The following is a 25,211-nucleotide window of genomic DNA, read 5'->3' as shown; positions in this document are numbered from 1 at the left end:
ATAGAGGCGTGCTTAACAACATACAGTTGAAGTCGGAAGTTTAAAATTTTTCAACCGCTCCACAAATCTCTTGTTAACAAACTTTAGTTTTAGAAAGTTGGTTAGGACATCTATTTTGTGCCTGACACAAGTCATTTTTCCAACATTTGTTTACAGACAATTTTTTTTCACTTATAATTCACTGTATCACAATTCCAATGGGTCAGAAGTTTACATACACTAAGTTGACTGCCTTTAAACATCTTGGACAATTCCAGGAAATTATGTCATGGCTTTAGAAGCTTCTGATAGGCTAATTGACATCATCAGAGTCAATAGGAGGTGTACATGTGGATGTATTTCAAGGCCTACCTTCAAACTCAGTGCCTCTTTACTTGACATCATGGAAAATCAAAAGAAATCAGCCAAGACCTCAGAAAAAAATTGTAGACCTCCACAAGTCTGGTTCATCCTTGGGAGCAATTTCCAAATGCCTGAAGGTACCACGTTCATCTGTACAAACAATAGTACGCAAGTATAAACACCATGAGACCACGCAGCCATCATACCGCTCAGGAAGGAGACGCGTTCTGTCTCCTATAGATGAATGTACTTTGGTGCAAAAAGTGCAAATCAATCCCAGAACAACAGCAAAGGACCCTGTGAAGATGCTGGAGGAAACGAGTACAAAAGTATCTATATCCACAGTAAAACAAGTCCTATATCGACATAACCTGAAAGGCCGCTCAGCAAGGAAGAAGCCACTGCTCCAAAACCGCCATTAAAAAAGCCAGACTACGGTTTGGAACTGCACATGGAGAAATGTCCTCTGGTCTGATAAAATAAAAATAGAACTGTTAATGACCATCGTTATGTTTGGAGGAAAAAGGGGGAGGATTGCAACCCGAAGAACACCATCCCAACTGTCAAGCACGGGGGTGGCAGCATCATGTTGTGCTTTGCTGCAGGAGGGACTGGTGCACTTCACAAAATAGATGGCATCATGAGGGAGGACAATTATGTGGATATATTGAAGCAACATCTCAAGACATCAGTCAGAAAGTTAAAGCATGGTAGCAAATGGGTTTTCAAAATGGACAATTATATCAAGCATACTTCCAAAGTTGTGGCAAAATGGCTTAAGGACAACAAAGTCAAGGTATTGGAGTGGCCATCACAAAGCTCTGACCTCATTTTTATAGAAAATGTGTGAAAAAGCGTGTGCTTGCAAGGAGGCCTACAAACCTGACTCAGTTACACCAGCTCTGTCTGAAGGAAAGCGCCAAAATTCCCCCAACTTATTGTGGGAAGCTTGTGGAATGCTACCCGAAACATTTGACCCAAGTTAAACAATTTAAAGGCAATGCTACCAAATACTAATTGAGTGTATGTAAACCACTGCCCCACTGGGAATGTAATGAAATAAATAAAAGCTGAAATAAATCATTCACTCTACAATTATTCTGACATGCCACAAAATAAAGTGATGATCCTAACTGACCTAAAACAGGGACTATTTACAAGGATTAAATTGTGAAAAACTGAGTTTAAATATATTTGACTAAGGTGTATGTAAACTTGCGACTTCAACTGTATATTCTGAATGCATTTGAATGATGAGTACCAAAGGATTGAGTATGCCAGCAGTTTGTAGTTATGCATGGAATCAAGAGTGGATAATTCTGGACCGAGCCTGGGTTTGACCTCTGACCTTTACAGTGATTCTCATCCCAGGGGTAGACACAGTTCTGAATGCCGTTACACACCAGGGTGTTGTTGATGCACATGTTACTGTGACAGAAGAAGGCATCCGCCTCGCATGGAGCTGCAATGACAGGAGACAGAACAACAATTAACAAGGACACACATATCCCAACCTATGTATAATTGCATGCTGGGTAATAATAGGCCTGTCACTCCCTCCCTTCCCCTCCCACTTATCTCTTGTTCATCATTCTGTCTCTCTGCCTGTTCTGGGTGTCAGAATATGCAAAGTGTGTGCAAGGAGTGTTCAGTCATGAGTGTTCTGTTTAAGGTTCATAGTTGGTTGGCAGTTGGTGTACAAGCCTGTTTAGATGGAGTTAAACAGAGGTTGGGAATGCAGCTCTAAGTGACTATCAGCTGAGTAAAGAGTGGTGTATTTGGTGTACCTGTGCTTATAGGAATCAATTGATTACATTGTCATCTACAAAATAGCTTCAACACTCTACTCAGCAAACTGGATGCAGTTTATCACAGTGTCATCCGTTTTGTCACTAAAGCACCTTATACCACCCACCACTGCGACTTGTATGCTCTAGTCGGCTGGCCCTCGCTACATATTCGTCGCCAGACCCACTGGTTCCAGGTCATCTACAAGTCCATGCTAGGTAAAGCTCCGCCTTATCTCAGTTCACTGGTCACGATGGCAACACCCACTCGTAGCACGCGCTCCAGCAGGTGTATCTCACTGATCATCCCTAAAGCCAACACCTCATTTGGCCGCCTTTCGTTCCAGTTCTCTGCTGCCTGTGACTGGAACGAATTACAAAAATCGCAAAAATCGCTGAAGTTGGAGATTTTTATCTCCCTCACCAACTTCAAACATCTGCTATCTCAGCAGCTAACCGATCGCTGTAGCTGTACATAGTCCATCAATAAATAGCCCACCCAATTTACCTACCTCATCCCCATACTGTTTTTATTTATTTACTTTTCTGCTCTTTTGCACACCAGTATCTCTACCTGCACATGACCGTCTGATCATTTATCACTCCAGTGTTAATCTGCAAAATTGTAATTATTTGCCTACCTCCTCATGCCCTTTGCACACAATGTATATAGACTCTTTTTTTCTACTGTGTTATTGACTTGTTTATTGTTTACTCCATGTGTAACTCTGTGTTGTCTGTTCACACTGCTATGCTTTATCTTGGCCAGGTCGCAGTTGCAAATGAGAACATGTTCTCAACGAGCCTACCTGGTTAAATAAAGGTGAAATAAACAAAATAAAAAAATAAACATTGCTCAACAACTGTGGGACAGAGGCTCTCCATTTTTGTGATCATTATGTATTAGATGGTTTCCATCTACAGTATCTGCTTTGTTAAAATAGTCAAGGATGAATGTTATTTTGATATGAAAGGAGTGTACTCTATAGCACACCAAACAGCCATTTATGATCATACACAAAATCAATGGCATCAGAAATAGAGCAAATATAATCCACAACATCAACCAATATCAGAGCCCCCCTCCCAAATTGTGAAATGTGTGTGTTGCGCTTTTTCTCAGAGTTGTAAAAGCAAGCAGAGCAGAAAATGGCAACTCTTTAGTTGACTGATAGCTAGTTAGCTAGCTAGCTAGCTAGCTAGTAGCTACCACAGCCAGTTCAGCTAGCTGGACTCTAGCTAGCTATCTGTCAGGTAGCAGTATCTAACAGCTGCTGTGTGTATGGAAATGTTTTGTAGCTTTTGTTTTGTCCCGTTTCAACAGAAGTACATTTGATGATGTACCATTAGCTAAAGCTAGCCAAAAGTTGGCTAACAATAGCGAGCTCGCTAGCTCACAAACTTGAGCTATTATTTTTTCCTCAATTACACTAGACCTGAATTAAATGATGGAACCAGCGGTCAAATGATTGAAGACTGATGTTTTTTCTGCACAATGGGAATTTTATCAGTCAGTATAGCAATGTAATCCTATTGATCTGTCAGTTTCCCTAGCTAATTCCCTACTTTTTCACACTGACTATAAACAGCTCTACAGGCTTCACTGTCATGGTGCACAGTCAGTACACAACACTGTGCTCATCATGCCTCAGCAGGATCAGATGGTGACAGATTTCCCTGCAGGGTCAGACAGCCAGGGAAGACCAGTCTACGGCACTCGGGTGAATTTTGCAGTATGTTAACAATATCAGTGAATGATACAAAGTTCCATCTTGAGTTGATGGGTAGGATACAGTCTGGGATCTGCGAATTATGGTCATTTCAATTATTGAACCATTGATTCTATTCTTGGATAATATAATTTATAAATGTACACCAAGGTAATTCTTTGTAATACTTCATCTGAGCAGGGTCAGATGATGACAGTGGTCTCATCAGGGTCAGGCAGCCAGGGAAGACCAGTCTGTGACAGGGGTCTCATCAGGGTCAGGCAGCCAGGGAAGACCCGTCTGTGACAGGGGTCTCTTCAGGGTCAGGCAGCCAGGGAAGACCAGTCTGTGACAGGGGTCTCTTCAGGGTCAGGCAGCCAGGGAAGACCAGTCTGTGACAGGGGGGTCTCTTCAGGGTCAGGCAGCCAGGGAAGACCAGTCTGTGACAGGGGGTCTCTTCAGGGTCAGGCAGCCAGGGAAGACCAGTCTGTGACAGGGGTCTCTTCAGGGTCAGGCAGCCAGGGAAGACCAGTCTGTGACAGGGGTCTCTTCAGGGTCAGGCAGCCAGGGAAGACCAGTCTGTGACAGGGGTCTCTTCAGGGTCAGGCAGCCAGGGAAGACCAGTCTGTGACAGGGGTCTCTTCAGGGTCAGGCAGCCAGGGAAGACCAGTCTGTGACAGGGGTCTCTTCAGGGTCAGGCAGCCAGGGAAGACCAGTCTGTGACGGCACAGAGGTGAACTTTTGCAGATACAAACAACACTTTGTTCTCTCTGTGCAGCAAACACTGGATAAGGAAGAAGCTTCAAAGATTGAAACTACTTTAAGGCAGTCTGACAAACATCTAAAGTTGATTTCCAAACTGTATCAAGGGTTGATAGAGGCTTTTCCCAATGACATAAAACATGTAAAACGAAAACGTGAGGAAGACCTGGGAGGCACTATTTATGATGATGAATGGGTACAGATTTGTTAAAATGCCCAGTCATGTTCATTTAATCTGACATAAATGACTGCAGTTTAAGACCATCCATAGAACATTCTATATGCCAGTGAAACTGATTATCATGCATCCAGAAATTAAATTATTCTGCAAGAGGTGTAAAACACAAAAGGGGACATACTTGCATATGTTATGGTCTTGTGAATGCTGTCTGAATTCTGGCAAAGAGTATGTTATTTTATCTCAGCATATCTACAGATTCTTCCTTCTCCCTAATTTTGTTTGTTTGGAAATGTCGATACTGGAGACTGTTCTCAGAAGAATCTGTGGAACCTAGCATTTATAGCGGCTAAGAAATGCAGGTTGGTTATCCTCCCACAATGGATGGCAGAAATGTCAAGTTATGTATCACTAGACTTGATTTATTACCAGATTAAGGGTTTACTGTGCAACTTTCATAAGGTCTGGATGCCTTATATGGAATACTGTTTGACAAAAGGAGTCTGTATTGAAAACATGCCCACATCAGGAGAGATACCTATTTAGGCAATCCCCAGCTGCTGGGCTGCTCAGTCCTGCCCCTGGGGATCTGCTGTACTGTTGATTGTCACTCTGGCCTTGGACTAACACACCTGAAACCAATAAGGAATCTTTCACTAAGATCCTAAAGCTGAGTGGGGTGTGTTGTGTTTGGGGCTCTGCAGGGCCATGGACCCCTAGGGGCAGGATGGGGTGACCCAGTTAAGTTGTGTGCAAAAAGAGCTCTACAGTACTATTAGGCTTATGATGTGAATTATATGGAGAACATGCTATTTCTGTGTGCTAATGTGTGTTGTATGTGTTTTTTTATTCAACTTTTTTGTTATCCAAAAGATGAGAAGGAAGTTGTTTTGTGGAGAGGGTTGAGTTATTGACCAGACTGGTGGGGCTCGGGCTTGCAGGCAGGTCAGGCTGGCCTGGTGGTCTGGCTGAAATGTTACATAGAGGATGTCATAATCAAGACAAACAAAAGTTACGTCTTTGTACTTTACTTGTTGTTCATTTGGTTATTGGTTAAAGGTGCAACACAATAATGATTATTGAATTATCATTGATCTAGTATTATTGATCAGTCTTATCAATCACTTAAACATATTCAACAATGATATCTTACCTAGCTTGATGACTGTGGGCATTCTTGCTTACTTTTCGTTGTTCTAAACAGAGACGGCTAGAAGGGCCCTGGATCATATTAGATTGCAGGAAATGAACTTTAGATGCCCCAAAAAATGTCAGGACCCCCAGACCTCCTGCCAAGTTATGCCCCCTCCCCCACTCTTAAAATCAAAGTTGCGCTCCTGGTATAGCATTATGATGTTAGTATTATGATATTAGTATTATGATGCTACAGATGTGTGAATTTGGAGGCGCATCACTCAGCCCTGAACCCATCTGCTCTTCATAAATGTTCATCTTTCCTCCTCTTCTGAAATGTGATGAGACAAGGCAGTGCATAGTAATCTCTCTGGGAGTGTTCCTTTTACAGCTATCTATCTAACTACACGGGAAAGGAAACAACTGGAGAGAAAACCTTGACATGCTGGAGATGTCAGACTAACACATGTTCTAATCATCCAGGCCTGAATCCTTAAGGGCCAGAGATACTGTATGCATACATAACTTAACTTGAATGTTCACACTATGTATGCATCGATGCCAATACGGAGATATGCACAAAGTTAACAGAGGCAAGTTATGACTGTGTGTTGATACTGGCAGGGAATGAATGGTGTGCGTGTGTGTATGTCTATCCATTAGTGCTTGTGTACGAGCAAGTGTGACACATAGCTGTATCCGTGACAACAGGCGGTGGCAGAGATCATAAAAGTGAGAGATGTGAGGAGAAGAGAGAGAGCGACAGAGAGCGAAAGAGAGTGAAAGAGAGAGAGAGAGAGATGTTTGGAGAGTGACAGAGCCATCGAGGCAGAAGGAAGTGAGTTATCCAATTATAGAGTCTCAGGTAATGTGTTAGCAGCCTCATCACCACACCGGTAATTAAACAAGCAAGGTGACTTTCAGAGACGGGAGACACCTCCCCTCTTAATCACACTAATGCACTGGCCTACCGTGGCCTCCACAGTGTAATGAACAGACCTGCTGACTAATCAAAGGGCTACACCAAGCCAAGACAGTTTCCTCCATTCAATCAGATGTAATTCAATGGGATTTAATACATCTTTATTGCACCATAACAGTAATCTGTTTCTAGTGGTATAGTTTAAACTGAACATTCAATATTCCCTGCACTGATTCAGAACAGAGGGTAGTGATGTAAGGGTTACAGCTGACTCCTGAGTGCACATTGGATAAGAGCAAACTATTAAAATGCAGTAAAGTCCACCACATATACATTATGTTCAATTACTCTAGACATGCACGTTCTGGTTTAGTGCATGATGATTTCATATCAGTCCTAGCCCCAAGTCATGCCATTCATCAGGAGTGGAGCATGAAGACTGGTAGAAGCAGCACTTCACACTACATCCTCCCTGTCTACTGTTGAAACTCATTAGAATGTGGGATGGGTGAACATAATGGATGGCTGTGTTTAAACATTGATTATTTACTGGCTGTGGATGGGGAAGTGGTCAGGCACACACATGCACACACACACGCACACACACAGAAAATAATGCGTTGCGTTGGGCATTAAAACAGGCCGCTGTCTGATACAGAGGGGCTCAAGGTTGGGCAGAATTACCTGAATGATGGACGACTGTTTTCATCTCCGCACTGATCCCAGTGGAATAATAACAGCTCAAATTAGAATTAATTATCTCTCTCTCTCTCTCTCTATATTCAATTCGATTTAAAGGGCTTTATTGGCATGGTAAACATATATTTACATTGCCAAAGCAAGTGAAATAGATAAAAAAACAAAAGTGAAATAAACAATCAAAATGAACAGTAAACATTACACTCACAAACGTTTCAAAGGAATAGAGACGGCAGGAGGTTATTTGGCAGGAGGTTAGGAAGTGCAGCTCAGTTTCCACGTTTTGTGGGCAGGGTGCACATAGCATGTCTTGTCTTGAGTGCCAGGTCTGCCAACAGCGGCCTCTCTCCCCTTTTCCCCTACACTCCCACCAGTACATCCCTTAAAGCGTCCCCACCGGGCCTCTCCAATCCTAGCCTTAACCATTTGGGCCCAAATGCAGGACTGTCCGTAGGTCAGTGTCTGGGGCTTACTTTACTCAGCCTTCTCTTCCTGAACACAGTGCCAGTTTTCACCACCAGGGGGAGGTGCTGTCCCTCACCATCCCAACGACACTCAGGAGCCTCCCACTGCTCCACAGGGCCACAGCTGACTTTATGAAGAGGTGGATCCAAACTCATCTGCAGCCAAATTAATTCCCAGACATTTTGTAATAAAAAAGTGCCCCTTTCCCCACCCAGGAGCCTTCCCCCCACTGCCCCAGGCATAAATTAAATAATAATAAAGTGGCCTGATGAAATACACTAGACATCCAACTGAAAGCTCGGAAGTCCTCTAGCTCAGTCTGCTGCAGAGGAGCACTTTATATGAACTTCAAAACCATAGGTCTAATTGCAATAAAACAACATATTTTTGATGGAAGCTTGGTTCAGAGAGGAAGATGAGAATCGAGAGGTTTTGCTCAGCCCAAAATCTTTCCACAAAAATAAGCCCATGAAGTGGAGTTGGAGTTGAGATAGATAGACAGAGGACTCATCATGGCTATAACCCGTTTTAGCATGTACATTGCCATTGAGGGCTTCCACCATTTTAAAGTAGTCAACTGGGTGGGGATTCCTATAAGTTGGGAGCAATCAGCCAATGAAAAATAAGAAAATGTACTACTTTAGAATGTCAATGCTGTCACAGACGCTATAGGGAAAGGGAGATATCTAGTTAGTTGTACAACTGAATGCATCTCCCTCATTTAACCCAACCCCTCTGAATCAGAGAGGTGCGTAGGTCTGCCTTAATTGACATCTTTGGTGCCTGGGGAACAGTGGGATAACTGCCTTGCTTATGGGGCATAATGGCAGATTTTTGACCTTGTCAGCTCAGGGATTCGATCCAACAACATTTCTGTTACTGGCACAATGCTCCTACCCACCAAGCTACCTGCCAGGCTACCTACCTGCTAGGCTACCTATAATGGCACAGATACAAAGATAAGTCCTCTATCTCTATGGCAAGTTGTTCACATGCGTATCTGCCCTCTCATTGGCTAGACTGGTCCCATACGATCCTGCCTCCTCTCGCCTGCCTTCTATCTTTGAGGACTTGTACTGTATTTCCATTGTTAGAGCGGTCACTTGACTATCCTGTCAATATAATAGACAATGGATGTATTCGAGCAGATGACAAGTGGGGGACCATTGTGTGTTGCATTCTGTTGATAAAACTTGCTTCTACAGGTCGACTGCATGAACTTTACAGAAATCATGCAGTTGACTGCATGATTCTGCAGTTGCTCTCCACCAGCTTCATCCTGCAGCCATCACCTGCATTGTGGGAGACTCTACTCTATCATTAGGGTGTTTTTGTTTGACCCACGTGAACCTGACCAAAGACATGCCTGAAACAGGTACTCATTTGCTGCAATTTATGTGTAGCCTACAGTGAATAGATAAATGTGATATTTTAGGCACTCTTAATAATTAGTTGTATAATGTACACACATACAGTAGGATTTCAGTTTGTGAGTGTGATATCGGTGTTGGAGACATGTTTATTTCGGCATTTTATAAACAATGGCAACACTGCCATGTTCATCTGAGCCTTACTATTGGGAAATCAGAGGCAGGTGTCATTAGTTGTCTCTGATTGAGAATCATACTTAGGTAGCCTGGGTTTCACTGTGTGTTTGTGGGTGATTGTTCCTGTCTCTGTGTTTGTTGCACCAGATAGGCTCAGTCACTTGGGTTTTTCTTTTTTTCCTTGTTTTGGAAGAGAAGAGAAGAGAACGAGCGCCATTCTCCTTGCGGAGATGGTGCAAAATTCATCAACACGGTCGGTCCCTGGGATTGGGCTGGCCAACACGATTCGGTTTGCTTGGAAGGAAAAGGAGTTGGAGCCTTTAGGACGGGAAACTTTTGGAAGGATAATATTGATGGGGATTCTAAAGCTGACGGTGAAGGACGTGTTTTGTTTCCAAGGCAACTCGTTGGAGGGAGCATACGACGTGGCACTATATACAGAGGAGAAACATGATGATATCCTGAGAAGGGCAAGAGCAGTGGGAGGTGAGAGGCCGATGAGCCACTATGAAATAACAAGCCTGGCGAAGAACAACTTTAGGGTTGTAACTGTCAACATTTACAACCCATACGTTAAGGACGAAGAGGTGAGGGCCTTTCTGGGGAGATACATGGATAACGTCTCCTCAGCAAGGCACCTCAAAGACTCCCTTGGGTTTTGGAATGGGAGGAGAGGCTTCCAAGCCCTCCTCAGGGAGGATCCAAAGGGACATGGTGGCTACCTCCATCCTCCTGTTATGTTCTCCCTAGGGGCTGACAGGGGACGTTGTTTTATGCACGTCAGCCCCCATTTTGCAGGCGCTGTATGGCCTACGGCCATATTTTCGCCTCGTGCAGCACGAGAAAATGCAGATTTTGTGGATCTGAGGAACACGAGGCGAGGGATTGTGACAAGCCTAAGGCGTGCCAAGGGTGTGGCTCGTCAGCACACCTGTGGCGGGGGTGCCCGGCTCGTCAGAGGTCATATGCGTCTGCGGCTGGGGGGGGGGAGCAGGAGCGGGGGAAGGGGGAAGAAGAGGGGAAAGGAAGCACGCCTCATGACCAGAGTACAGGTCCAGAGTGGAAGGCCGCAAGGAAGGAGGAGGAGCAAGAAGCAGCGGATGGAAGAGAGAAGGAAACGGAAGGCACGGGAGTAGGAGAAACAGGAAAAGTGGCGGAAGAAGGCAACGGAGTGGAGGAGCATGAGAGAGAAGAAAGCGAGGGAGGAGTGTTGGAGAAGGAGACGGTGGAAGAGCAAGTGCCCTGGTGGAAGAGATGAGGGGTATGGTGGAGGAGCTGGCGGGGGGGGGTGGTATCTCTCCACTGCCGCCATCACCAAAGAAGAGAATGAAGAGGAATGAAGAGGAATGGTGCGATTGGCCGTCAGTGAGAGGGAGGGGATGGCCAAGAGAGTGATGGGGGTGGGAGAATCTTCTGGGTTGCTGCTGGTTTCCCCAGGCCCTCAACTTCTGTTGGGACACATCTAACAAGACTCAGGACTGGGTACAGGAGGAGGTGGGGAGTTTTTTGTTTGGGGACTCAGCCTCCCCGATTTTTTTCCAATCCAGCTGCAGCACTGGGGAGGGGGAGGATTGTGGGGGTAGACCCAGGGTGCAGGGCACCCCGGAGCCAAACACTATTCCTGCATCCTGGGTTGGTGAGATGGAGGAAGAGGGGGGGATGTCGATGGTTTTTCACAGGTAGATATGGAGCAGGGGAGCATCGGGTGAGTCTCCTGTTTTTGTTTTTTTGTGTCTGGGTTTAGTATTTGAGTGTATTACATGTTTTTATTTCATGGGGTCTAATTTTACTTTTGTTAGTTTAAATGTAAGGGGTTTAAGGGATTTTGTTAAGAGGAGGGCGGTTTTTAGTTATTTGGAGGGTGTGGGGTTTGATTTTGTTTTTTTTACAGGAGGTTCACCTGAGGGATGGTGGGGATGTTAGTAGGTTTAAGAGGGAGTGGGACAAGGGGGAGTCGGTTTGGGGTATTGGAGGGGTGCACTCATCAGGGGTAGGGATTTTGTGTGGGCACAGGGAGGTAAAAGTGGAGGATTCTTTTGTGGTAATGCAGGGGAGGGTTATAGGGGTGGATGTCACGATAAGGGATTGTAAATTTAGATTAGTGGTGGTGTATGGGCCACAGGTGGTGGCAGACAGGAGGGAGATGGTGGACTGTCTGACGCCCCTGTGTGTCACAAATAGGAAATTAGTGATAGGGGGATTTATATACAGATTTAGGAATAGGGGGGATAGCAGTGCAGGCGCCATTGCCGGGCTAATGGCTTGCCATGGTCTGGTAGATGGTGGTCTGCACACTACTCCGAAAATGGCCGGTCCTACATGGCGCAACTCCAGGGGGGTTGAGCGGAGGCTCGACTATATTTTTGTACCCAGGTCTTTGGGTAAGTTGTCTGGGCGGCTGTTGCCTGTTTTCTTTTCGGATCACCAGAGGATATGGTCAGGGTGACAACTGATCATTACCAAGGTTTATTTAAGGAAAGGGAAATAGATGTAGAGCAGGGAAATGTGTTTTTAGAACACTTGTCCAGGCGGTTGCCGGAGGACATTAGAGAAGTGAAGGAGGCCCAGATTTCACTAGAAGAGGTTGAGAGCTTTCTTAGGAAAATGGGAAAAGGGAAGGTGCCTGGGATGGATGGGCTGCCGGTTGAGTTTTATCTCAAGTTTTGGGGTATACTTGGAACAGTGGTCATCGAAGTCTTGAAGGCCATCCTTGAGACGGGGGTCCCGGGGAGATCAATGGCTGTTGGTGTGCTGTCACTTTTATATAAGACCTGTGTGGCTCAGTCGGGAGCATGGCGCTAACGACCTGGGTGGCACCACCCATATGGAAAGTAGTGGCAGCCGTTGACCATGCTGGGATATTATTATTATTATTATTATTAAGAAGGGGGAAGTAACAGACCTAACTGATTGACCATGCTGTGTGTAGCTACTTGCAAAGGTTTTAGCAGACCGGTTGCGCACAGCCCTTCCCTACGTCGTTCATGAGGATCAGACGTGCGGGGTAGAGGGCCGCTCTATTAGATGGAACCTACAGTTAATCAGGGAATCCATCGCTTGGGTTGAAGATAGAGGACTGCCTTTAATGGTAGCAGCGCTAGATCAGGCGAAAGCTTTTGATCGCGTGAATAGATCCTTTTTATTCAGAGTGTTACGTCGATTAGGATTTGGGGAGAAGTTCATAGGATGGATTCGTACATTATATGTCGGAGCGGGGTGCCGAGTTAGTGTAAATAGTCACTTGGGTGACGTTTTTGACCTCTCGTCTGGGGTCAGGCAGGGGTGCCCACTCTCGGCTCTCCTCTTCGTTCTGTACATGGAGCCTCTGGGGGCTGCCATTAGGGCAGACACAAGGGTGGAAGGCTTGTTGATCCCTGGAAGTGGTGGGCTGCGTGTTAAGATGACGCAGTACGCCGACGACACTTCCTTGCTGCTGTGTAAGGACTCGTGCCTGACAAGGTCCCTTGCCATCTTTGGGGATTTCACCCGAGCGTCGGGAGCAGTTCTGAACCATGCAAAGTCTTCCGTCAAGTTTTTCGGAAGATGGCGCGGTAGAACGGATGTGCCTGGGGGGGTTATCTCTCTGTGAGGGGGCCCTGAGGATTCTCGGGGTCCATTTTGAGACCTCCGGCTCAGCGACGCTAAACTGGAACATGCGTATCTCAGTGGTACAGAGGATGCTAGCAATGTGGAAGGCTAGGTAATTATCTTTTATGGGCAAAGTCCTGGTCCTAAAGGTGGATGTGTTGCCGTCTCTTTTGTTTTTGGCGTACATCTACCCATTGCCGGCTTGTCTGAGGAGGCCTCTAGTGAGGCTTGTGTTTCAGTTCATGTGGAGTGGCAGGTGCGAGTGGGTCGCCAGGGCATGCATGCTCTGTCCCATCGGGGAGGGAGGTAGGGGGGTACCACATTTGCCCCTCAAGCTGGACGTAATTTGTTTCTTTCTTGTTAACGGAGCTTGCTCATCCAGTGATACACCCGTCCGGTTACCTCCTGCGGGTGTTCTTCTCGTATCAGGCGAGAAGCGTAATGGTGTGGTCTAACACGGGTCCTCGGGCGGAACAGCTGCCGTGGCACTTTGGTCATGCGGCCAAGTGGCTGCGTGCGCACCCTGAGGTTGAAGTTGCCCGAGTAGGTTTAGATCACAGGCACCTGTACGAGGAGGTCAGAAAGGCAGGGAGTCCGGCGCCTGTAGTGGGCATCTCGGAAGTGGTCTGGGAGGGGGTGCAGGCGCGGGGTCTGGACAACAGGCTCAAGGACCTGAATTGGATGAGCCTCCATAAGTGCTTGCCGGTACGTTCCATCATGTACCGGTATAGTTTGGTGCAATCCCCCACCTGTCCAAGATCCTCTTGTGGCAGGGAGGAGACTGTGCGCCATGTCTTTTGGGACTGTGCCTTTGCCGGAGTAGTATGGGCTAGGGCACGGGTGTTGTTAGGTTTGGTAAGGGGGGATGTTGTATTGATGTGGGCCAGGTTAGAGAGAGGTGTTTTAATGAGAGCGAGAGGGACGGATAGGGACAGGTTTCTGCTCTGACTTCTCATGAGTCTCTTTAAAAGGGGGCTGTGGGAAGCCAGGCAGAACATGGTGAAGACAGGGAGAGATTGGGGGGTGGAAGGGATAGTGAGGAGGGTGGAAGGATATTTGAGGGGGAGGGTGAAGAGGGAGGAGAGGAAGTGGGGGCAGCATGCTGCTTGGGAGAGGTGGAAGGGGGGTTTAGGGCTGGGTGTTATTTAGATTTGTAATGGGATAGATTAGGGACGGGGAGATAGGGAAAGGTAGTTTGTAGGGTGACAGGGAGGGAAGATGCTCCCCTGAGGTTTTGTTTGGGGTTGTTGTATAGTTAAATTAAAATACCATTATTGGAGTATGTATGAAAATTATGAGTTGTAAAGAATGAATGGTATTGAAGGTAATAAATTATTTTTTATAAAAATAAAAAAATAGGGCTGGTTTGAGTTTTTACGTTTCTTGTTTTGTTAGTTTATTCATGTATAGTGTCTTTTTAAATCAAACATGAATAACCACCACGCTGCGTTTTGGTCCGCCTCTCCTTCAAGTAAAGAAAACTGTTACAGAAGCAGAAGGAGAAAAACGATGTCTATAGATGCTGGGTGACTAAACAGATGTTATATATATATTATTGTGGCAAAGAAGGGGGTCGAGTGGTAAATGGCAGATATGTGAGAGCAGAACTAATAAACGGGCTCTGCCCGATCACTAAAATGGCCACACCTGTCAGAACTACAAATCACAAAATGGCCGACAACCAAAACTACAAGTCCCAGAAGCAAGAGGAACCCTCAGAAGGTGGAGCCAACCCACAGATAAAGGGTCAAGAAAAACCAAGAAGAGAAGAAGAGAGTGCTGGAAGGATCTATGAACAATAGAGAAAGAGACAATAGAGATTGGCTGGATTTACCGTGTATGAGCTGGACTGTTTTGGACTTACCTGTTGGCGTTTGGACCTGGACCTACCGAGAACCCGATTCGTGTACCGAACCCTGCTATCCTTGACCTCGCCTAAGGACTAGGTGGACCAGGACGGAGAAACAAACACACAGGTACTGTCCTGTTCGAAAGAACTCTCATTCTTGGGTGATTTGGTGACAGTTTACCATTTAGTTTGTGACAAACGCTCCTAACCTTGAAGAGTTTTGCCACAATATATATACTTATCCTTGTTTCATTTCCCCAGACAACATCTGAATGATCCTACAGTATATGCATATGTTTTCCATTTAACACCAGATCATCTATATAGTGGCTTTAAGCATACAACATATGGATTCAACTGTACCTAGTCACAAATCAACCAAAGATTGATATACTGTATGTCTATAGGTTTATATACTTTGCAAAAAAGGAAAGTAATCAATGTATAAGACAATCACTGTATGTGGATGACCCATATGTCTACATACATATGCTGTCTCATAAACGCCAGGTCTCAGACATCTCAATGTCTGTTTGAATGCAGAGATTGGCATGTGAAGAGAAGCCACTGAGGATGTAGATCTATGCGTCCCAGGGGACTCTAGGAATTGACGAGGCATGACGAGGCTGACAGCTCTGCTGTCGCTCACACACATCTCCCACCCTAGGTATAATTGCATGCTGGGTAATAACAGGAATCTCTCTCTCTCTCTCTTCTTTTTTCTGGGTGTCAGAATATGCAAAGAGTGTGTAAGGAGTGTTCAGTCATGAGTGTGTGCTGTTTTAGGTTTTTATCTATTCAGCCAGATAGTATCTATGGACCTTCGCAGTTGGTGTACCAGCCTGTTTAGACAGAGTTGCACAGAGGTTGGGAATGCAGCTCAAAGAGAGTATCTGCTGAGTAGATTTTGTGTACCTGCATATTGCCTGGTGGTACCTGCATGTTTAAATGATATTGATAATTTTGCTCTGCGGTTCTGAATGCAGCTCTGGCTCAGGGTATTGCTAGGCATTGGTTGATTGACTTAGGCAGCAGTGTTGCCGGGGAAACTGCACATCCTGGCTTCATTCAGTAGATAGGCCTCACAAAGAGGAAACGGACTCGCACACAAACAACTACACTGCCTATTCATTAAACACACACACCACAAACACATGCAAACCAATCTAACACTTTTGTAACTGATTCAGATCTGTATGTGTATTTAAAGAGAGCGAAAGAGAGAGATGGAGAAAGAGAGAGAGAGCGAGCGAGAGGGAGAGAAAGAGAGTACCTTAAAAGGAGAGTTCAGTGCCTTTCATTCACACTGAGCTGAGCCACTGAGTCATCCTCCATTCTATCCCCCCTATCATCCTCAGCAGGAGTACAATGGCATCACTGTGAAAACCTCTCTCCCCTGTCAATTTAAACTACTCAATCAATGGGAGATGGGTGTCTGTGTTTCTCTCTCTCTAGTGTGTATATCCAGGGATGAAAGTAGATGTCCTTTCTTCATGGTACGGGGAACCTCCAATATGTGCACGCACAAAATGGGCCTAGTCATAGAATGACATATACAATCCCTATTCATTTAATACGATCTCTTTGGGCCTAGAAGTCATTTAACTGAACTAAAATGTATTTTGTTTTAATGTGGCATAAACACAACCAGTCATGATGTTTTAATCTGATTGTCAAACAATCAAAGGCTCATGTAGGCTACTCAGGTACGTTCCATTACTAACAAATTAATTCAAGCAGCAAAACAGTGCTCTGTACAGCCGCCATTTGATAAATGGAAATAAATATTTGTTAAAACACCAAAAAATGTAATGATATTCGGCGACTGTCATTATGTCTGCACGAGCCTGGATTGATGCGTCTTCAGCTGTCTGTGTGAGTCAGTCTCGGCTAGTCATCTCTGCCTTAAATATGTCAGTGTTCTCCTTGAACCACAGCGCATTTTGGAGCGTAGCCTATACCACCCGTTTTCAAGTCCATTCGCTCATTTTTCATGCTGCTGACATGCGGTCATGATAAATAATGTTGTAATAGTCTACGGTTCCCTTGACATTTTGGTTGAATTATTGAGATAGGCTCATGTTTTACCAGTACGGCGTACCCTCACTATTTATTTTTGCCGGGACGCCTTACCGGACCATATTGGTTTACTTTCACCCCTGTATATATCTATCTCTCCTTTCTGTGTTTGTGTTCTGTCTGTGTACGTGCGTGTGAGCTATGATAGCTCTCAAACAGAATTGAGAGGGGATGTGAATACTATGGTTTCTGGGGGAAAAGCACATTGAGATTCAGTGAGTACTCATTTTGTCTCTCTCTCTCTCTCTTTTGCTCTCCTCCCTCTCCCCCACTCATTCTCTCCCCCTCACACTGCCTCTCTACCGCGCCAAGATAGTTCAGTTACTGTAATACACCATTCCAAGTAAAAATCTCAGCTGCATATGAATGGTGTGAATGACATGCCATCACTACCACATTCATATAGACAGAGTCAGACAGTCTGTCTAAGGTACTGTAGCGTTTCCCTTATGAATGGATCATGAACAGGGCGAGAAGACTTGGTCACTCACTAGATGTCCACATTACAAAGGACAGCACTGGTGAGCAAGCAGTGAGCCCATAAGCTACCCACTGGGCACAAACAAGTTTAATTAATGTTGTATCAACATCATTTGGAAATCTACGTGGAAATGTGACCATACTATATCACTCATACATCCTCAATGATGCTCTCTAGACCTAGTGTATATAGCATTTGTAATGTTATCAACAGCTTTTGCTTCAATTCAACCCAGAATTAAACTAAAAGTAGACAATACAATAGGCTGAGGGTTTCAAGCTCTGGTTGATTTCAAAAGTAATGATATTTAGTGGTATTGAATTGTGTTTGGTTGTCAACGCAACCAAATATCAACAATTAAAAGATATTTATCTTCTGCTTGGATAGTTCCATCTGTGCCACTGACTTACTCTGGCTTTAATTCCAGTTTGTCTGCAAATTAATAATTGATATGTTGGATTCACACCCCAAAAATCTAAGTTAAAGAATAGGACTAAATCAAATCCAACTGTATTTAAAGTTTTTTTTTAATAAATTTTTGGCTGAGATGGAGACATGAATCAAACATATTATTAACAATTATTAATTTGTAGACAAACTGGAATTAAAGCCAGAGTAAGTCCGTTTCACAGGTGGAACTATCAAAGCAGAAGATTCATCTCCTTCAAATGTTGATATTTGGTTGCATTGACAATTAAATATAACTTTTTAAATACAAGAAATAGCCTACTAATTTGTCAACACGTTAACAAATGATATGTTGGATTCACGTTTCCAACTCAACCAAAAATCTAAGTTAAGGAATGGGATTAAGCCAGTGGCTCAGATGATCAGATAATTGGCTCAGATCAAAGCAGTACATCTCTTTTAAATGTTGATATATGGTTGCATTGTCAACCAAACACAATTCAATGACTTTTGTAATACACTAAATACAGTACATCTTACAAACTAATGTAACATTCACCCTTAAAATTAATAACACTTTGAGGTTACTGTAACTATATGGTACATTTCTTATTATGTAATCCTACATGTGCATGTTCAAGATAGCATGCATAGGTTGTTGCAGGGGAGATTCTATTTTATTTCATCTTTATTTAACCAGGTAGGCCAGATGAGGGGGAGAACTTCACAATTGCTTTAATAATCTGTACAGAATCTCAAATGGCATTGATCACTTACACCATGTACTTTTAATGTAATCTCAACTTCAATCCAAGTCACTTGGTTCCGCTATTTCGATGAAGCACAGTGATAACATATTCATCTGTTATGTAAAAAAAAACTATTATCTGACATTGTATTTCCATTGCAATTTGGTTGTGCTTTTAGATGGTTTAAAGTGTACCGATAACACACTAGAAATTCAACTAACCTTTGGCTGCTTTTTTTTAGTGAATGAATACAGGTTGTAATCTCATTGATCAACGTTTCAACCAAATATTACCCAATTATCCATGTTGAAATGACGTGGTTTGCCCATTTGGTATTGTCCTAAGGGTACAGGTTAGGATCGATCATTAAAACAAGATTAATCCTTGTACATCTTTTCATTCAAGAATGGCCAGATAATGAAGATCCTACCTCTGATACTTCGTTCATCCCCTTTTAACACTGTAGTGTAACAGCCCTGTGGCGATACTCTCCCTAATGGAACGTTCCCTCTCCAGTCACGAGGAGCTGTTTAAACGCTCATAAAAGTAAATGAGATCCTTAGACTGCACCTCTGCCCACAGCGGTTTAGCCCAAGCCCATTCTCTCTCTCTCTCTCTATCTCTCAATGGACACGGCCATAAACGCGCTGATGAATCGACCACGCCCGTGTTTCTTTAATAGCCGCCACTAAAGATAGACTACGGCTGGGTTGTTTTTATTTTCTGTTTAACGCAGCAGACATAGGGTTAGGGGGTCCAGTATAAGAGGTGGGGGACATTAATGTACCCGATCTGTACCCTCCCCTATCCCAATGTTCCAGTAAATGTCTTTACTGTATGGCTTCAGTGTGTGTGTGTGTGTGTGTGTGTGTGTGCGTGTGTGCACAAGCACATTTGTGTGTGTGAAGGCATATGCATATACTATCAACAGTCCCTTACGTTCTTGGAAGGTGGTGAAGAGTATTCTGAAGCGGCTCCGGCGGCTTCCCTGGTCGGCCCACATCCTGATCACCCCCGTGGTGGACACCAGCATCACGTCGTTGGCCACCGTAGAGCAGAACTTGTTCTTCAGGTCCTCTACGGACGCACTGCCGTCGTACACCGCCACAAAGTTACGCTTACACTCATTACTGTTCTGCATCTCATAGTCCAGGAAACGCAGGTAGATCTGGGGTGGAGAGGACGTGGAGGAGATTGAGGAGAGAGAGACAAGGGAAACGGGAGGGATTTGACAAGGAGAGGTGGAATAAAAATAGAATATAGGACAAATGGAGAAGGAAAAATAGCAAAGGAGTTTGACAAAGATAGACAGAGGATGAGGGATAGAGATGTCATGAGAAAGGGAGAAGGAGAAATGAGGAAGGGGGAGAAAGAAGTGTTTAGTCATTCCTCCAGGCTGTAGGTGTGTCACTGTCAGTCGTCACATCATCATTCAGTCACTGATATAGCAGTAAGCCTTGTAATGGAACTGCCTGAATAAGGTCACAGTCATTGCATTTACTTCAATCAAACCATGATAAACTTCCTCAAACCCACTGAGAGGAGCTCTTAGGTTTTCTCATCCATGTCTGTGGCTCTCGAAGATCAAACATGTGTCTTTACAAAACCTACAGTCATCCAGTGGTGTAAAGTATTTAAGTAAAAATACTTTAAAGTACTACTTAAGTAGTTTTTTGGGTTGTCTGTCCCCTACTTTACTATTTATATTTTTGACAACTTTTACTTTTACTTCACTACATTCACTACATTCATAAAGAAAATAATATACTTTATCCCTGACACCCAAAAGTACTCTTTACATTTCATATGCTTAGCATGACAGGAAAATGGTCAAATTCACACACTTATCAAGTGAACATCCCTGATCATCCCTACTGCCTCTGATCTGGCAGACTCACTAAACACACATGCTGTAACGGTTCTCGTCTGTCGAAGGAGAAGCGGACCAAAATGCAGCGTGGTGGTTATTCATGTTCTACAATGAAAAGGAACTTGACATGAAATAACTAACAATACAAAAACAACAAACGGAACGTGAAAACCTACACAGCCTATCTGGTGACAACAAACACAGAGACAGGAACAATCACCCACGAAATACTCAAAGAATATGGCTGCCTAAATATGGTTCCCAATCAGAGACAACGATAAACACCTGCCTCTGATTGAGAACCACTCCAGACAGCCATAGGCTATGCTAGATACCCCCACTAAACCACACACCCAATACCTAACAAAACCCCAAGACAAAACACACCACAATAAACCCATGTCACACCCTGGCCTGACCAAATAAATAAAGACAAACACAATATATTTTGACCAGGGCGTGACAGAACCCCCCCCTAAGGTGCGGACTCCCGGACGTACATCAAAACAATAGGGGAGGGTCCGGGTGGGCGTCTGTCCATGGTGGCGGCTCCGGCGCAGGACGTGGACCCCACTCTATCAATGTCTTAGTCCCTCCTCCTCGCATCCTTGGATAGTCCACCCTCGCCGCCAACCATGGCCTAGTAGTCCTCACCCAGAACCCCACTGGACTGAGGGGCAGCTCTGGACTGAGGGGCAGCTCTGGACTGAGGGGAAGCTCGGGACTGAGGGGAAGCTCGGGACTGAGGGGAAGCTCAGGCAGGTAGTTGGATCCTGCAGATCCTGGCTGGCTGGCTGGCGGATCTGGAAGAGTCTGGCTGACTGGCGGATCTGGAAGAGTCTGGCTGACTGGCGGATCTGGAAGAGTCTGGCGGATCTGGAAGAGTCTGGCGGATCTGGAAGAGTCTGGCGGATCTGGCGGATCTGGAAGAGTCTGGCTGACTGGCGGATCTGGAAGAGTCTGGCTGACTGGCGGATCTGGAAGAGTCTGGCTGACTGGCGGATCTGGAAGAGTCTGGCTGACTGGCGGATCTGGAAGAGTCTGGCTGACTGGCGGATCTGGAAGAGTCTGGCTGACTGGCGGATCTGGAAGAGTCTGTCTGACTGGCGGATCTGGAAGAGTCTGGCTGACTGGCGGATCTGGAAGAGTCTGGCTGACTGGCGGATCTGGAAGAGTCTGGCTGACTGGCGGATCTGGAAGAGTCTGGCTGACTGGCGGATCTGGAAGAGTCTGGCTGACTGGCGGATCTGGAAGAGTCTGGCTGACTGGCGGATCTGGAAGAGTCTGTCTGACTGGTGGATCTGGAAGAGTCTGGCTGACTGGCGTATCCTGGCAGACAGACGGCTCTGGCTGCTCCATGCTGACTGGCGGCTCTGGCTGCTCCATGCTGACTGGCGGCTCTGGCTGCTCCATGCAGACTGGCGGCTCTGGCTGCTCCATGCAGACTGGCGGCTCTTGCGGCTCCTTGCAGACTGGCGGCTCTTGCGGCTTCTTGCAGACTGGCAGCTCTGGCGGCTTCTTGCAGACTGGCAGCTCTGGCGGCTTCTTGCAGACTGGCAGCTCTGGCGGCTTCTTGCAGACTGGCAGCTCTGGCGGCTTCTTGCAGACTGGCAGCTCTGGCGGCTTCTTGCAGACTGGCAGCTCTGTCTGCTCCTTGCAGACCCTCAGCTCCTTGCAGACTGGCAGCTCCTTGCAGACTGGCAGCTCCTTGCAGACTGGCAGCTCTGGCTGCTCCATGCAGACTGACAGCTCTGGCTGCTCCATGCAGACTGGCAGCTCTGGCTGCTCCATGCAGACTGACAGCTCTGGCTGCGCTGAAAAGGCGGGAGACTCCGGCAGTGCAGGAGAGGAAGAAGGCTCTGGCTGCCCTGAACAGGCGGGAGACTCCGGCAGCGCAGGAGAGGAGGAAGGCTCGAGCAGCGCTGGAGAGGCGAGGCGCACTGTAGGCCTGATGCGTGGTGCTGGCACTGGTGGTACTGGGCCGAGGACACTCACAGGAAGCCTGGTGCGGGGAGCTGCCACCGGAGGGCCGGAGGGCTGGTGCGTGGAGGTGGTACTGGGTAGACCGGACCGTGCAGGCGCACTGGAGCTCTTGAGCACCGAGCCTGCCCAACCTTACCCGGTTGAATACTCCCGGTCGCTCTACCAGTGCGGCGAGGTGGCATAGCCCGCACTGGGCTATGCAGGCGAACCGGGGACACCGTGCGCAAGGCTGGTGCCATGTAAGCCGGCCCAAGGAGACGCACTGAGGACCAAATGTGTAGAGCCAGCTTCATGGCATTTGTCTCGACACTCAATCTAGCCCGGCCGATACGCGGAGCTGGAATATACCGCCCCGGGCTATGCACCCGCACTGGAGACACTGTGCGCACCACAGCATAACACGGTGCCTGCCCGGTCTCTCTAGCCCCCCGGTAACCACAGGAAGTTGGCGTAGGTCTCCTACCTAACGTTGCCATACTCCCTGTGAGCCTCCCCCCAAGACATTTTTGGGGCTGACTCTCAGGCTTCCATCCGCGTCGCCGTGCTGCCTCCTCATACCAGCGCCTCTCAGTTTTCTCCGCCTCCAGTTCTTCTTTGGTGCAGCGATATTCTCCAGGCTGACCCCAAGGTCCTTCTCTGTACAATTCGTCCACCCATGTCCATTCCTCTCTTTGTTGCTCCTGCTGTTGCCTGTTACCACGCCGCTTGGTCCTGTTGTGGTGGGTGATTCTGTAACGGTTCTCGTCTGTCGAAGGAGGAGCGGACCAAAATGCAGCGTGGTGGTTATTCATGTTATATAATGAAAAGGAACTCGACATGAAATAACTAACAATACAAAAACAACAAACGGAACGTGAACCTATACAGCCTATCTGGTGACAACAAACACAGAGACAGGAACAATCACCCACGAAATACTCAAAGAATATGGCTGCCTAAATATGGTTCCCAATCAGAGACAACAATAAACACCTGCCTCTGATTGAGAACCACTCCAGACAGCCATAGGCTATGCTAGATACCCCCACTAAACCACACACCCAATACCTAACAAAACCCCAAGACAAAACACACCACAATAAACCCATGTCACACCCTGGCCTGACCAAATAAATAAAGACAAACACAATATATTTCGACCAGGGCATGACACACGCTTCTTTCGTAAATGATGTCTGAGTGTGCCCCTGGCTATCTGTAATTGATAAAAAATGCATGAAAATGGTTCCGTCTGGTTTGCTTAATATAAGGAATGTGAACTAATTTATACTTTTACTGTTGATACTTAAGTATATTTAAAACCAAATACTTTTTGACTTTTACTCAAGTAGTATTTTACTGGGTGACTCACTTTTATACAAAATGACTTTGTATAAAAGTATCTTTACTTTTACTCAAGTATGACAATTTGGTACTTTTTCCACCACCGCAGTCATCACACTCAGCACTACTGAGAGATCAGAGAAGTTGAAGATTAATCATTCAACGGTTCACTCACTAGGCTACATACAGTATGATTGTAAGGCATGTCAACACATCAGTCTTCCTGTCTCTCTTTGCCGGATTGTCTACAGACATTTGTGATGACCCTTATCACACAAATATCAATCGAATAAAGCAAGAAATACACTTGTTACCTTCTCACATCACTGCCAGCCAGACCGTTGAAATATTAACCATATTGTGATAATGAGGATCCTGTCTCACAGAAGGATCATAGGGCATAGAGTTTTCCCTACGCGTATGACTTAACCAGGAAAAACTCCAGGCACTAGTTATGGACTCTCACTAAGGCCCCAGAGTTGTTCCTGGTTAGGTCTTGTGATCAGTAAAAACTCAGGCCCCTAGTTATAACCACAACTTACACTTACACATAACAGCCTGACCAATCTCAGTTAGTCTGAATCCCTGTCTATAAATATGAACCACATATTTCATAATGACCCTTTCCCATAGCAGCTCTTCACTGTGAGGTTAACACTTCCTGACACCTCCAGCATCAGAGCCTGCCATTCGTTCATCAGACTGAGATTGGCCAATCACAGCTGTCGTTCTGGCCCGCTGCGCATAATGCCTACCGTCATTAGCGTTAATGAGCTGCCGACTCGGGACGCGTGGTAGGGAAAGGTAACGCTTTAACTGACAAACGGCACAGAAGCACAAAACTAATGGAGCCTGCAGTGTCAGCTCGGCTTCAACCAACAGATAAGTGGAATAGATAGGGAGAGGAAAAATCTCTCACTCTCTGTGTCTCTCTCTGTGTCTCTCTCTGTGTCTCTCTCTGTGTCTCTCGTCTGTCTGTCTGTCTGACTCTGTGTCTGACTCTGTGTCTGACTCTGTGTCTGACTCTGTGTCTGTCTCTGTGTCTGTCTCTCTCTCTCTCTCTCTCTCATGCCACTAGGTGTTAAAACAACGAATGTCAGTTTATGACCAATTAAAAGATGTGACCATTCAAATAAAGTCATCCCACACAACATTAGTTAGCTAATCCCAAAGCGCCTCCCTGTCCACATGTTACTTTGAGCTAGTAATGAGATCGGTGTCGTAACCGACTTCAGTGGGTAAATTGTTTGTCTGTATATCAGTATTGTTTGTTTCTATATCACATTTGAACACTATTATGGCTCTAGCCAGAAGTTTTGCTCTTCTTGCGTTTCTG

General features: G+C 45.6%; 1 protein-coding gene across 1 annotated transcript in view; it reads right to left on the bottom strand.

Moving 5' to 3' along the window:
* The window catches only part of LOC135521655 (neuropilin and tolloid-like protein 1), a 114,805-nt gene that overhangs the window by 29,514 nt on the left and 60,080 nt on the right, over positions 1-25,211 (bottom strand). The window contains exons 4-5 of the mRNA XM_064947340.1: positions 19,639-19,867; positions 1,691-1,804 (exon numbers count right to left, since the gene is read on the bottom strand). Of these exons, the coding sequence (XP_064803412.1) occupies positions 1,691-1,804; positions 19,639-19,867 (343 nt within the window). The remainder of the gene's footprint in view (positions 1-1,690; positions 1,805-19,638; positions 19,868-25,211) is intronic.

Source organism: Oncorhynchus masou, chromosome 30 (assembly GCF_036934945.1).
Source record: "Oncorhynchus masou masou isolate Uvic2021 chromosome 30, UVic_Omas_1.1, whole genome shotgun sequence".
NCBI classification, from domain to species: domain Eukaryota; kingdom Metazoa; phylum Chordata; class Actinopteri; order Salmoniformes; family Salmonidae; genus Oncorhynchus; species Oncorhynchus masou.
This window is presented reverse-complemented; position numbering and strand designations above follow the sequence as displayed.